The sequence below is a fragment of the Suricata suricatta genome, chromosome 2 (genome assembly GCF_006229205.1).
Source record: "Suricata suricatta isolate VVHF042 chromosome 2, meerkat_22Aug2017_6uvM2_HiC, whole genome shotgun sequence".
Taxonomy (NCBI): domain Eukaryota; kingdom Metazoa; phylum Chordata; class Mammalia; order Carnivora; family Herpestidae; genus Suricata; species Suricata suricatta.
The window spans coordinates 77,505,169-77,518,545 of record NC_043701.1 but is presented as its reverse complement, the minus strand read 5'-3'; the positions used below and the strand labels follow the sequence as shown (position 1 = coordinate 77,518,545).

At 39.2% G+C, this 13,377-nt stretch overlaps 1 protein-coding gene across 5 annotated transcripts in view; it reads right to left on the bottom strand.

The window, feature by feature from the left end:
- Positions 1-13,377, bottom strand: part of CDK14 (cyclin dependent kinase 14) — a 583,363-nt gene that overhangs the window by 70,703 nt on the left and 499,283 nt on the right. For all 5 annotated transcript variants that reach the window (XM_029928660.1, XM_029928646.1, XM_029928637.1 and 2 more), the window contains one exon: positions 11,284-11,427. In XM_029928660.1, the coding sequence (XP_029784520.1) occupies positions 11,312-11,427 (116 nt within the window). In that variant the 3' untranslated portion in view covers positions 11,284-11,311. The remainder of the gene's footprint in view (positions 1-11,283; positions 11,428-13,377) is intronic.

The following is a 13,377-nucleotide window of genomic DNA, read 5'->3' as shown; positions in this document are numbered from 1 at the left end:
GGAGAGGAATACAAAAATTAATAATTTTTAGTTCTTTACAAAGAACATTAGTAAGCAAATCTGCCTCTGAAAAACAATTACCACTATGTAGTGGTAACAACAACAACAACAACAGTGACAACAACAACAACAAAATATCACACCAAAACTAAGGCCGAGGAATACCGCTTGGTGCCACTGCCTGGATTCATGCTGAGGAGCCAGGAGTTCTACTGACCACTGTTTCTGCACCACTACTGAAAATGTCAACAGGGTGCAAAAGGCAGAGGACGTCTTAGCTTTATTATGAAGACAACTCTGACCCCCACGGGGCACCTCGGGCTTCCCCAGAGTACACAGCCCACGTGCTGAGAACTGCTGCTACAGAGGATGGTTGTGAGGATGCCATTTCTTTTCTTCAGAACCAAGGGACCTTAGAGGACAGGAACCCACACATCTGAAGGTGAAACTTCTAACAACGCGTACACAATATATGAAGTAGTGAAAACATTCAACAAAGGGGATGACAAATAAAAGAACATCAATAAGTATCATACTATTTCAGTTAACAAAAGATTCACTGAGAAGAATGTAAAACCGTGGGGATCGTACAAAGTCTATGAAAGCAGAGCTGACTGTGGAAGGCCAAGTTGAGGGCAGGGTGGCGAGTGAGAGGAGGTACGCCCAGACACCACCATGCACCCCTGGGTCTGCCTGGCCAGACATCTCCGGCTTGCCCGTCTTGAGAGGTAAGGGCACCTGAGTTAAAAAGCTAGTCTGAACGCTGGAAATCCACTTGTAGACGACACTCCTCTTCTTAAAATAATTTTTTGACAGTGCTTTCTCTCAAAATAGTTGATTTATTCATTTTTTCCTAATACATCTGTCAGTTATTAACAAATTGAGTTATTGTTGCAGAATACAAAAAATCTTAACTTTAGATGAACCATTTCAAGTAGTATTTCATTTTTTCCTCCCAAAGGCCAGCTTCTAGACCACACAATAAAACTCCCAAATGAGGGGATGAGTGGATTCACACTGATGTTTAAATTTTTACATTTGACAAAACTAATGCAGTATATCTTGACAGCTATATTCAGTAGCTTAATGCTAAGCTTTTTATGCTGAATACAGAACTGAATGAATTTTCCGCCAGTGTTTTGACTAGGAGATTTTAAGATTCCTAGTCACTTAAGACAGCAGTCTGAGGCTGCTTGATAAAAACAAGCACTGCACTGGCTATTTCATAGCTCCCTCATAAAAGGTCTCAATATTTAAGAGAAAAGAGAAACTCAGGGCAGAGACATTTTGAAAATATATACTTTAACCCAAATCTGGATGCTAAGTAAACATCCTTTGGTAAACACCCAGGAAGACTTGCAGCTGTGGAATTTGTGACTGAAAATAACAAGATGAAGACCTCCAAGTAAAAGATAAATGATATCATAAAAGTTTCTTATCAAAAGAAAATACACTTTCTGATGGAATTTATGTAAAGGAAGACTTTTACACTGAAGCCCATTTAATACACTGTAGAAATACTGGAAGCTTTAAATTTGGAGTTCAGTTTGAATCCATGCTAGGCAATATTCTTTTCAATTTTGCCACTACATTCTTTTTTTATAAACTGCAGATCAATTTTTCCTATAAGGACACATTTTGGGTTTAGTTTTCTTTGCAACTACAGCTACTGTAAGTTGTTGACTTTATGGCAAAATACCAAATTCTCGATGAACTGACAACTAGGCAGTGATGAAATAGGAGAGCTTCCCCTTTAAAAAAAATACAACTTTAACCGTATGCCAAAATATGATACAGTCATATTCTAAAATATACATACATATTTTCACATGGATTAGATCTACATGTCCCGAAGGGCAGATGCTCTCGTATATAAATGAGATGGCAGGAGACTCGAGAGCCCTGGTTTGATTTGTGCAGCCCAGCAAACCACTGAAGATAAACACAAGCCCTGTTATAATTCAGTATGCAACTGAGCTAGTCTTCCATGCCAGCCGAGGAAAAAAGAAATCCCTCTTCTTTTCTGAAGTTGCCCATCTCTATCCATTTCTGTCGAATTGCCACAATTGCCCAGATAAAACATTTGAGAGTATGTCAGCTTTAATTAATGTAACATGACCTGATCATTTCCACAGTTAAGAATAAAGAAGTTTGCATTCTTTAAATCCAAAGCTCAACCTGGAGATTATGCTAAGTTGCTTCATTCATAGTCCACACTCCTCTGCTCGTGTCAGAAGGACAGCATTTGTCCCCTCTAGTGATAAACAAATTATACATGAAATCAATTCCACTTCACAATCATTTTCCCTATTGGGTATTATCTTTCCTTCTCTGCTCCCTCCAGTTAAGCCCACATCCTGTAACTTGCTAATGAGCTGGGGGCTTTCTGTTCCAGGTGGCACCCCCTGCCTCGAAGTCATGACATTTCCCATTTCGAATGCTGCTGGCATTTTTCGACAGCTCCTGCTAACTAGCCTTTTTGACCTGCACTAAGAGGAACTCATCTGATCGAATCCTCTAACCTGCCAATCATTCTGGCAAATGATCTTCACAGTCACTCCCAAGGCAGGAATGGGGAGAAAAAAAAAAAAAGGAAATGCGAACGAGGAGAATGAGGGAGTAGGCAAGCGGTTGCCGGTGCAGCTACCTAATGAGAATACTTTAAGTCTCTGAGGCAGCTGAAACACTGAAAAACTGGTGGGAAAATTAGGACACAACTGAATGCCTGGCTCTGTAATTACTGATTTCTTTCCATCCTGAGATCATTTTGAGAGCAACACCTCTGAGATGTGCCAGTTTCTAGAGAACACAAGAACACCCTACCTTACGCTGAGAAGATAGATTTATTTCTCCTGCCACTATCAATATGCAATTCTCATAATCCCACTCTGTCAAACAGCATCCTTTGCAGAATTAATTACGTGCTATAAGCTTGTTAAGTGTGCATTTATTTGTAAACTAGGGATGATTATTATGTTTGCCACAATGCAGAAAGGACTTCTTTTTCTCCAGGCATATTTTAAATGTTGCCACCATTTAGGGGTGTTGATTTTTACACATTTACATGAAAACAAACAGGTATGTTGGAGGCTGGCTTTGTGCTCAGGAAGGATTTAACACTGACAACATAGGATAATCTGGGCATTCTTAATTAACAAAGATAAAATAATTTTTACTTCCAGATTTTTTTCTTGCCTGTGCACAATTAGTTTATTTAGTGGGTTCCCAGCCCACAGAGTAACCCAATTACTTTAGAAAGAAAGAGCCGGTACATGAATCTTTGACAGTGGATCACAACTCTAGATATCTCAGTATGAGGTAGATTTGTTGACCAAGGAATGATACAATATAATTATGTGTTATCATTATACCACTGTATGTAATAATGTAAAATAAATACTGTACATGATTTAATTGCACATGATAGTCACACATCTTTCCCCATTTATAGTAATTAGGCCAATAGCCCCATTTACAGTAATTATTATATGTAATTGAGGGCATTTTACTAATTGCATTGAAAATGATAATCCAGAGCAATTAAAAATCCAAGGGCACTATACATAATGCAAACTACATTAAAAGAACAAGTGATAATTTAAAGGAAAAAAATCACCTAATAGGGACGTTAACAGCACAGTATTGGATTCCATGCGTGGTATACATGATGATATCTATCAAGAGGTAAATTTCTGTCAATTTCTGCAACTTTGATATTGTTTTTGTTCTAGTACTTGTACATTATTTCCTTAGGTGGAAAAATAATCCTTTGACTAATCTATGATGTTATCCTAACAATTCTAGGACTGTTGAAAAATTATTCTACTTGGTTGTGTGAAAGTACAGTATGAGTGTGTGTGTGTGTGTGTGTGCATGCGTGTACATGCACACACATGCTATAGTAAACATCTCTTCCAAGAGACTTAGTGAATTATTCATTTGCACAACCAATTTAATGTTCTTAAAAGCTTTATTCATGGAAGCATCTCAGAGTACTGCAAACATTTTGTTAAATATACTTGTAATAATTTAGCTAAAATGTTTAACTTTGTTAGACTTGAAATACATTTGGGTTGCAGTTTTCATTACGTTTGCTCTCTCTCTGGAATTTTAATGTGTCTAAGGACCTGAATCCCTGGCTTTTGTCCCAGGGTTCCAGGGTCTATCCCTCCTTGATCCCACACTCTGTTTCTACCCAGACAAAGCTTCCATTTGAGGAGTATCTCAGGAGGAGTGGTGAGCATCCGTGGGACAATGGGAATAGTTTCGAGCTTCTTTTTGCCTTTCCTTCTCGACATTGTCATTTAGACATTGTCCTCCATGCATTCAAATGTCAGCCCAGACCATCAGCCCACTTCAACTCAAACAGCCTCCTTTTATGCTCAGACACTTCTTAGAGCATCCGCAGACCACAAAGACTGTCTAGTGGGACTCAGCTGCTATCCTGGTATTAATAATACAATACAGTGCACTTAGGGCATAGACGATTCCCTCTGTATCCCAAATTCATATGAGTCAACATTAAATGAAAGGGAAAAATAGAGCACCTGAACTGATTATAACTACTTGTTATATGTGACTGCTAACTTCATAATAGTTTGGCCAAGCATTCTAATAGCTTGCTTACTAGCCACACCACATCTTGTGCCCATTATAAGCAAGCTTCATTTATATTATGCTGCTGGCTAAATAGTCCCTAAGAAATTAATTTGGGTTTTAAAAAGACAGAAGATGCAAGTTGCAGTGCCTTCCCCCACCATCACTCCACACTCATCTGACCTGGAAAACTGAATCACAAAAAGATAGCTAATTTTTGAGCATCCATGGACTGATGGACCAATTTGTGCAGCATCACATCAGTTTCTTCCTCTTTTAGCCATTTTGCTTTTCAAAACTCTTAGAGAAGGGAAAAGAAGAGCAAGGGCAAAGGAACCTATTATTTTTTAATTAAAATAAATATCACTTTGAATTCTGCTCTTAAGAAAAGCACACTAAAATAGTTAAAAGTACTGGAGCATCATGTGGGTAAAAACAGTTATTTAGAAAAACAATATGTATGTACACGTGTGTGTATATGTGTGTCTGAGAGACAGAGGCAGAGAAGGATGGAGGGAGAGAAAATGAGTATGATAGCGCAAATGTAGTAAAATGCAAACATTTGGGGAAAGTAATTTAAGGGTATCAGGAATTCTTCATACTGTTCTTGTATCTTCTAGAAGTCTGAAATTATGTTAATAACAAAAAATACTTTCAAAAATGCACTCTGGATGAAGCATGATACATTTAACTTTATTTTCATTCTGCTTTGTGACACTCTCAGGACATAATTAAGCAGATTGTACAATAAAGGCCTTCGAGTCCTTTGCTAATCCATTCATAGGGTTGATGGTAGTGATGCAGGGTATAGATCAGAGGTGATCCAAGGAAAGGGAGGGGTGGAGAGACAGAGAAGGGACAAGCATTCTTAGCCCCCTATTTTGCATCAGAGTTTAGAGAAGATAAGAGACTCTCCAGAGTGGACGCAAGCTAAGGAAAGCTTGGGGGTGGCATGGAGAAACCACTAACATTTCAACCTCTTCTCAATCTGGTGTTCATAATATGCATTACGCATTTGTGGTTCGAAGCACTGAGGATTTCCCAATAAGATGTAGTTTTTCATCTGCAGCAAGACTGTTACTTCCATAACTATTGTCCACTGCATGAAATAATAGAGATAATAAAACTGTAGTTGTTTGATGGAAAAAAAATCTGTAGGGTCATGCAGAAAATAAGTTCTTATAAGAAAAGACTCAGAAAACTTCCTGCTGCTAAAGGAAAGCTACAACCAATACTTGAATTTCTTACATTGTGGAAAGTATTAATGGGTTTTATCTCCTTTTGGGTCTGCAGTTGAGAAAATGCAACATGGCCTAGACAGACCTTTTGCCAAAAATATCACACAATGAGGATGTTGTTACACCATTAAAATTGGAATGTTCCTCTATACTTGTTTTTTTTCCTTGGTAGGGTACAGGTCAGGCAAGATGCCTCGTACCTATATTCCTTGGTTTGTAGAAGCTTCAGAGACTTCTAAACCCATCCTTAGAGCCATCCTCTGAGCGATTCCTTAAGAAAAGGTTGGCCCAGTTCACAGCTCAGCAGACTGGATCAGGGCTCAGAACTGGACCTAGAGAATCTACAGTCAGCTAGCAGCTTATGCAGTGACTGACCTAACAGCCTTGCTCAAAGCTTGCTTTCTACATCATGATGATGCCTACACCAACCAGAGCTGCTTGTGAGAAGGGTTTGAATCTGAGTAAAAGAGCTCAGTGATAGACTGCCCCAGAAATAGAGACAAAGGGAAACAACAGTAAGCAGGATTCATGAATGAGCAGAAATGAGTCGGCAGAAGCCATGAGATGAAGAGAAGATGAAAATATGAAAATACTAGTTGAGAAAGTAAGCTGCCATGGAGTCACAGCACCGAGGACAGTAGCAGTTACTGGAGCTGAGAGGGTAGTTAAGATGGCAGACTAAGTGAAGCCTGTTGGGTTCGGATGGACGCTGGGTCTTTGTGAGGCTGTGCAGCTGCTTAGACTGTCCTCCTTGTTCTTCCTACCTTTCCAAAGTAACCTCAAAAGACCACCACCAACTGAAGAAACCTGACCATGTCTCTTTCCTCGGGAAGACTCCAACACCCACTTTCTCGTGGTCTCTCCTGACCCCATGGCATGGCTCTTTCCAATCATCTGCCTCTGGCCCTCTCACCCTGCCGCCTGTCTTCTCACTTGAAGGCGTCCCTTCCTCAGACATTTCAAGCATCCCCTAGATGGCTATAATCTAGAACTGAAACATACCTTTACTGATTGAATTTAGTTTAATTTTCCTGACCGCTTTTTGAAAGGCAGCTAGGGGAAATGCTCATCACCAAAGCTGTCTGGTACTGGGTGCTGTGATGTTGGACGGGTTCTTTATCTGCCCTGTCCAGTATGGTGGCCACTGGTCATGCATGGCTAGTGAGTACCCAAAACATGGTTCTGCTCCTGAGGAAACAAAATCATAATTTAATTTTAATTAATTAAAAATTAAATGTAAATAGCCACCCACAGTGGCTTGGTGGTTTCCTTGTTGGATAGCATTGCTCTAAACTACTCTATCTGAGAAGAATAGGGAAGGAATAGGGAAGGAATGGGATGGATTTTCCTAGTCTATCCTTATACAGTCCTGATCCAAATACATTGATTATTTTACTTCATAAGTAGTTAATTCTTGGATATTTACTGAAGATGTCATAATATGTGATTCAAGGGCTTCCTGTATTAACATTCTTTGGGGTTCTTCAAAGTGCTGATTCATGAACTCCGGGACCCTGCATTTTTAAAAGCTCCACAGGGCGTGAGAACACCTGCTCTACTGAATGTTCAGATAGTGATGCCAGAGGGTTTTAAGCACAAATGCATTATATTCTGTCTTGAGTTTGTTTTCTTTAAAAATCTTTACCTTATTTAATTAAAATTCTGAAGCAATTTATGCATTCTACTCCGTTTACCTGGCAGCCTACTTTTAGGAAATTACTACTTGATGACTGAGTCAAGCAGGATCTAACACATTTTTTTTCATTGTCATATAATATTTTATGTTGATTAGAAAAGATAATATGCTATAAGGCCACCAAAATATGTATGAGGTTAACTTCTTGCACTTGAACCAAAGTATTTTGATGTACTAGACTGGCATTTGTAGATTTATTATGGATTCAATAGGTTCTGAACACCAACTGATTCATTAAAAAGATATGCTCCCTAATGAGCACATAGTATTAAAAAAAAAAGTCTGTCTAGAAGATTAGAGGCCATTCTTATCCCTGTACTCAGCAAAAGGAGTAAACAGAGTGACCATGCACTTCCTGTCTCAATTAAATTTTAATTTTTATTTAATTTTTAAGATTTTATTTTTTAAAGTAATCTCTACACCCAGTGTGGGGCCTGAACTTAAAACCCCAAGACCAAGAGTTGAATCCTCCATTGAATGAGCCAACCGGGGCACCCCATTTCTGTTTCAATTTAGAATGACTGGAAAATTAAGCTCAGCATGAGGAAGTGTCTGGCACTGCTGTGTGCACATATAAGTGATATAAATGAATGTGATCCTTAATATAGCTTCTGGTCTTTCTTTAGTGCACAGTCTCTCAAACTTTAGGATGGTCTTTACCCTTCAATACTGATAAAGAGTGGGTACAACCTATAAAATCATTAGTCTAAATATCTTTAGGGGATAATGAAATGTAGGAGGCACAGTATTTTGATCACCCACTGGGACCTATCCCATTTTTAACTTAGGTGAGCATAGTTTTATTTTCATTTAATTTTGTTACAAGACTCTGAAACCAAAATTGCTTTTTCCTGCAAAGAACAATGCTTCTTATTAGCTTTTCCACTTTGGCACTTTATGCAAATCCAGTATTATTAACTAAATAATTGAAGTGACCTTCGTATGCAAGTTTAAAGACAATTTGGCATTGAGGTAGAGGAGGGAAATTAATACTTAAAACACTCCCTTCTACTCAGTTCTCCATCATTTTAAACACAGAAGTGATGCAATGCATTTTCCAAACTGACTGTGCAACTCCCCGAAGAAAGGTGGCTGAAATGCTAGATTGCAGTTTTAACCTCATGGGGCCCTCAACCTCTTTCCCACCCCTTGTCTTCCCAATCTCTCTGGGGTTTACAAAGAGTTGGGACTTTTGAGGAAAGGTGGCATGCTCCATACAGTTAATTACCTCATCTACAACAAAATCAAAATCTACAGAATTACATGTTTTTCTGTATGAATACTCTTATTTATGGTAGACTTTTTACTCTGTCATTTCTACAATATAGACATTAATATTCAGCTATTGGTCAGAATAACTTCCATTTCTCAGATGTATCAGGCCAATAGATAGTCTGTATTATTTGATGTCTACAATGGCCTCATTTCATAAAATTAAAAACCCACAAAGCAAAAAATTAAAATGGTTTCTTTTTCTGCTGACAGAAAACTCTTAGAATCTAGCTTCCTTGCAGTGTGTTTTATAAGTTTATTTATTTATTTTGAGAGAGAGCTTGCATGTGAGCAGGGGAGGGGCAGAGAGAGAGAGAGAGAGAGAGAGAGAGAGAGAGAGAATTTCAAGGAGACTCTGAACTGTCAGTGTACAGCCTGAAGTGGGAACCGAATTCAGAACCATGACCTGATCCGAAATCAAGAGTCAGATGCTTAACTGACTGAGCCACTCAAGCACCCCCTCCCTGCAGCTTTTCTGCGAAAAGGAAAAATAGACGTTCCCTCAGTATAATGTTAAATGAAGCTGAGGTATTTAGATTTGGAAGAAAGCAACAAAAACAATAAAAATATTCAAGCTTTAAAAGTTGATATGAAAAGAGAAGACTCATAGAGAACATATTTGTATCATTATCAAATAATTCTAGAGGAAGGAGTTCCTATAACTTTAAGTCTAGTTTGAAAAAATATACTGCAAAGAAAATACATTTTTGTAAGGGCTTTCAAATACTAATGATTGCAGTTCTGAGCACCTCTTTAAAAGCCTCCTTTCAATCAGTAATATTTGAGACCTTATGGGCAATGCTTCTGTCCAGGCAGCTTGATTTGATTTGCAAGGAGAAGCTGACCTGGAAGACCTCCTAGCAGCTTTGACTGGCTAGACTCAGGTCGGAGCGATCCGAAAAGAGCAGAGAAGAAAAGACACAAAGCTCTGTGACTGAAATTCAAGCTTGCTGTATGGGGCGGCAGCAGTACCAATAAAGTTCACCTTTTGTTTTGTCTTACTGAACTGGCTACTGGATTTCTAAAGCCAGGGGCCCTCATCATGGTAATACAGGTTAAATACTATAAAAAGCATGTGCTACAAACCTCATGAATTAAAACTATTCTCAGAACCAGGATGTAACTCAGTTCACTCAAACACCACTGAGGGAGTGATGTTGTGCTTCTAGGTAACTTTTTATCCAGTGGAGAGAAATACGTGAAGAATGAAGAATCTTACTCTTATGTATGTAGTGGCAAGTCTATTAGTTACATTTCTAACTGGCATTTACAAACTGTGGTTTATCTGGGGATCTCTCATCTCCGACCTTTCATAAATCACCACCCTACTTCGAAGACGCCAAAGTTGGTCCCCACGTTGAATGTGTGCAAAAGCTGAGTCCACATCATAGCTCAAGGTATTGGCCAATCACCCACAGGACAATGTGGACAGTATAATTTGTTCTCTTTGCCATCCTGGCAATCAAGCCTGTTAACATATTTCATATTAAGAGGCAGAAGAAGGCAGACTCTTGGAATGCTATACTATATCCTTTGATTCACCAGAACATTTAATTACTGAATATCCACATGAGCAAGGAGCAAATATGGGCTAGCAATTAAAAAAAGCCCTTCCCACAAAGAAGTATGTTCTCCATTTGCTTCAGAGTTATGTTAAACAGAAAGATATATATGTATAGGCATAAAATTCCCAAAAAACTCAGACATTTCCATCTGGCAATAAAGACACAGCCTTTTCAGAATTTGCTGTCTTACGCTTGTTTCTGTGAAGCATGTGTGTCTGTAACAGACCAGCATGCTAGAGATCGCCTTGTTTAGATTATGCTTCCTCTTTGCAGAATAGTAAAGGTCAAAGAATCGAATAGGAAAAAAAGAAAAGCTTCATCATGATAAGGTCTATACTAGGGGTCACACAGGAATCAAAAGTGGGCTAAGTGGCCACACAGCAGCTAAGCTAAACTAGGGAGTGCAAGTCCTTTCCAAGGGAAGCAGCCATGATTCAGTTACATACACAGAATTCTGGCAGGAATGGCAGGATAGTATTGCCAGGGTTGTTTTTAAAAAAAAAAAAAAAAGCCAATAATCCAGACTCTGTATAAAAATCTCTCCATTTTAAAATGAGAACAACTAATCTAAAAAATTGTGTGAGCCAAATAAAGCAAGTGTGTGACTTAGAATATGGTTCAAGGTTAACCTTTTTCTAATCTCCACAAAGAACGTGAGTTATTAATATGATTCGCTTCCAACTGAAATGGTTTTTTTATGACTGCATAATTAAAATACAACTGTGGCCAGGATCCAGTAGGTACCTGAAAGTGTGACTGACTGCACCCTCCTCAGTAGCATATATGATGAATGCAATAATGAACACAAGAGATTCATAAGACATTTAGGGGAAAAAAATGAATCTGAAATCTTTCATGTAAAAGATCTGTTCAATATCTATTCATTATTACTTTCAGGCAAAGTAGGTCATCTTACCTGTGCTCTCTTGAGAAGGTTGTGCTCATCAGTGCTTGCTATTTGATAGACTTTTGCCATAACTATTGTTTTTCCCAAAGGCCCGCATGCTTTCTCCAGCTTCTGGCTGCAGTCTTACATTTGGGACGGTAAAAATAGAAGACACTGTGGACAGAATGAAAAGTTGCCATTTATATATTTATAGATATGCCTATAATCTATAAATAATCTTTTGTTCTAAAAAATGGAGACTGAGATGCAATTCTAGATATCCTGCACAGGGAACACTGTGGTATGTGTTGGGTCTCTGAAATGTCAAGTGGTAACAGCCACAGGCACATTTACATAGATTTATACGCACATATGAGATCGCAATACCATGAAGTGATAGTCTTGCTTGTATTTCTCTGATCTAGAACAATTAACTTAGATTGGAAACAACATATCGTGCCCCTTATCTATGCCATTATTTCGCTCATTCACTGGAGAAACACTTACTGAGCCCCACACTGTTCTAGATATTTTGGAATCCTGCAGTGTATAAATTAGAATTGTTGCTCTCAAAAATAAGCAAACATCAAAACAATTTAAAAAATACAGGTAGAAGAAGATGGTGAGTGACTTGGGGCAGGGTGAAAGCAGTAAAGAAGTAAGGAATGGTGTGTGTGTGTGTGTTTATTTTTTTTGGAGAGAGAGAGAAAGAGGGAGAGAGAGAGCAAACAGGGGAGAGGCAGAGAGAGGAAGAGAGAGAATTCCAAGCAGCTCTGCACTGTCAAGGCAAAGCCCAATGTGGGCATCAAATTCAACGAACCATGAGATCATGACCTGAGCTGAAAACAAGAGTCGGATGTTTAACTGAGCCACTCATGCACCCACCCTCCACTTTTTTATTAGTTTATTTTTTTTGAGAGAGAGAAAGAGTGAGCAGCAGAGGATCAGAGAGTAGGAATGGTATGTTCTAGCGCCAACACTGTCTGTGGACTAATTGCACTAAATGTGACAAAAAAGGAGACTTCAAGCACCAGTTGGAAGGATGACGTTGCCATTTACTGACAAGAGGAAGAGTATAGGAGGAGCAGGCCTGGGAGAAAAGATCAAGAGTTCAATTTCAGAAGTATTCAGTTTGAGATGGCTCCTAGAGGGCCACATGGAGATGTTGAGTAGCTGGTTGAACAAGCAAGTCTGGAGTCAAGGAAGGTGGGGCTGGAGACAGAAGTCTGGAAGCTGTCAGTGTATAGGTGATACTTAAATCATGAGACTGAATGAGATCATATAGGCTCCAGGGAGGGTATGAAGGTTGGAAGTGCTGAGGATTACGCCCCAGGGCACTCTAACAGTGAGAGGTCTGGCAAATGAGAACTTCACAAAGAAGTCTAAAAGGGAGAGTTTAGAGAAGCAAAAGGGAAGCCATGAGAGAGTCCTGTCCTGGAATCCAAGTGAAGGAAATGTTACCAGGAAGGGATAGTAGACAACTGTGTTGAATTCTGTTGATGGACTGAGATGAGGGCTGGGAAAAGACCAGGACAGAGACTTTGAGAACATCAGTTCCGGAGTCTTGGGCACCAAAGCCCAGGTCAGAAGGATTCACAAGAGGGGTGCCTGGCTGGCTCAGCTGGTTAAGTGCTCAACTCTTCCTTTCAGCTCAGGTCATGATCTCACAGTTCGTGAGCTCGAGCCCCGTGATGGGCTCTGAGCGGATGGTGTGGAGTCTGCTTGGCATTCTTTCTCTCCTTGTCTCTACCCCTCTCCTGCCCACTCTCTCTTTCTCTCTCAAAATAAACTTAAAAAAAAAAGGGGGGGAGGGGATTCATAAGAGAATGGAAGGCTAGGAACTACAAGCAGCAAATACATTTGAACTGGGTGTGTTTGTTTTATTTTTTAAATTTTTACTTATGTTTATATATTCTTATTCTTATTTATTTTCCTACCTTTAAGAAGACAGCATAGAGCTACATTAAAGGCACAATGTTGTTTTAGGATAATATATAGGAAAGAGTAGGAAAACTTACAAACTAGATTAGAACTAGAAAGGTCCTTAGGGACCACTGGGTCTCTAAATGAGACATCAGAAACCCACGGGCACTAAGGTACTTGCCCAAAGTTGCCGAGCTAGTG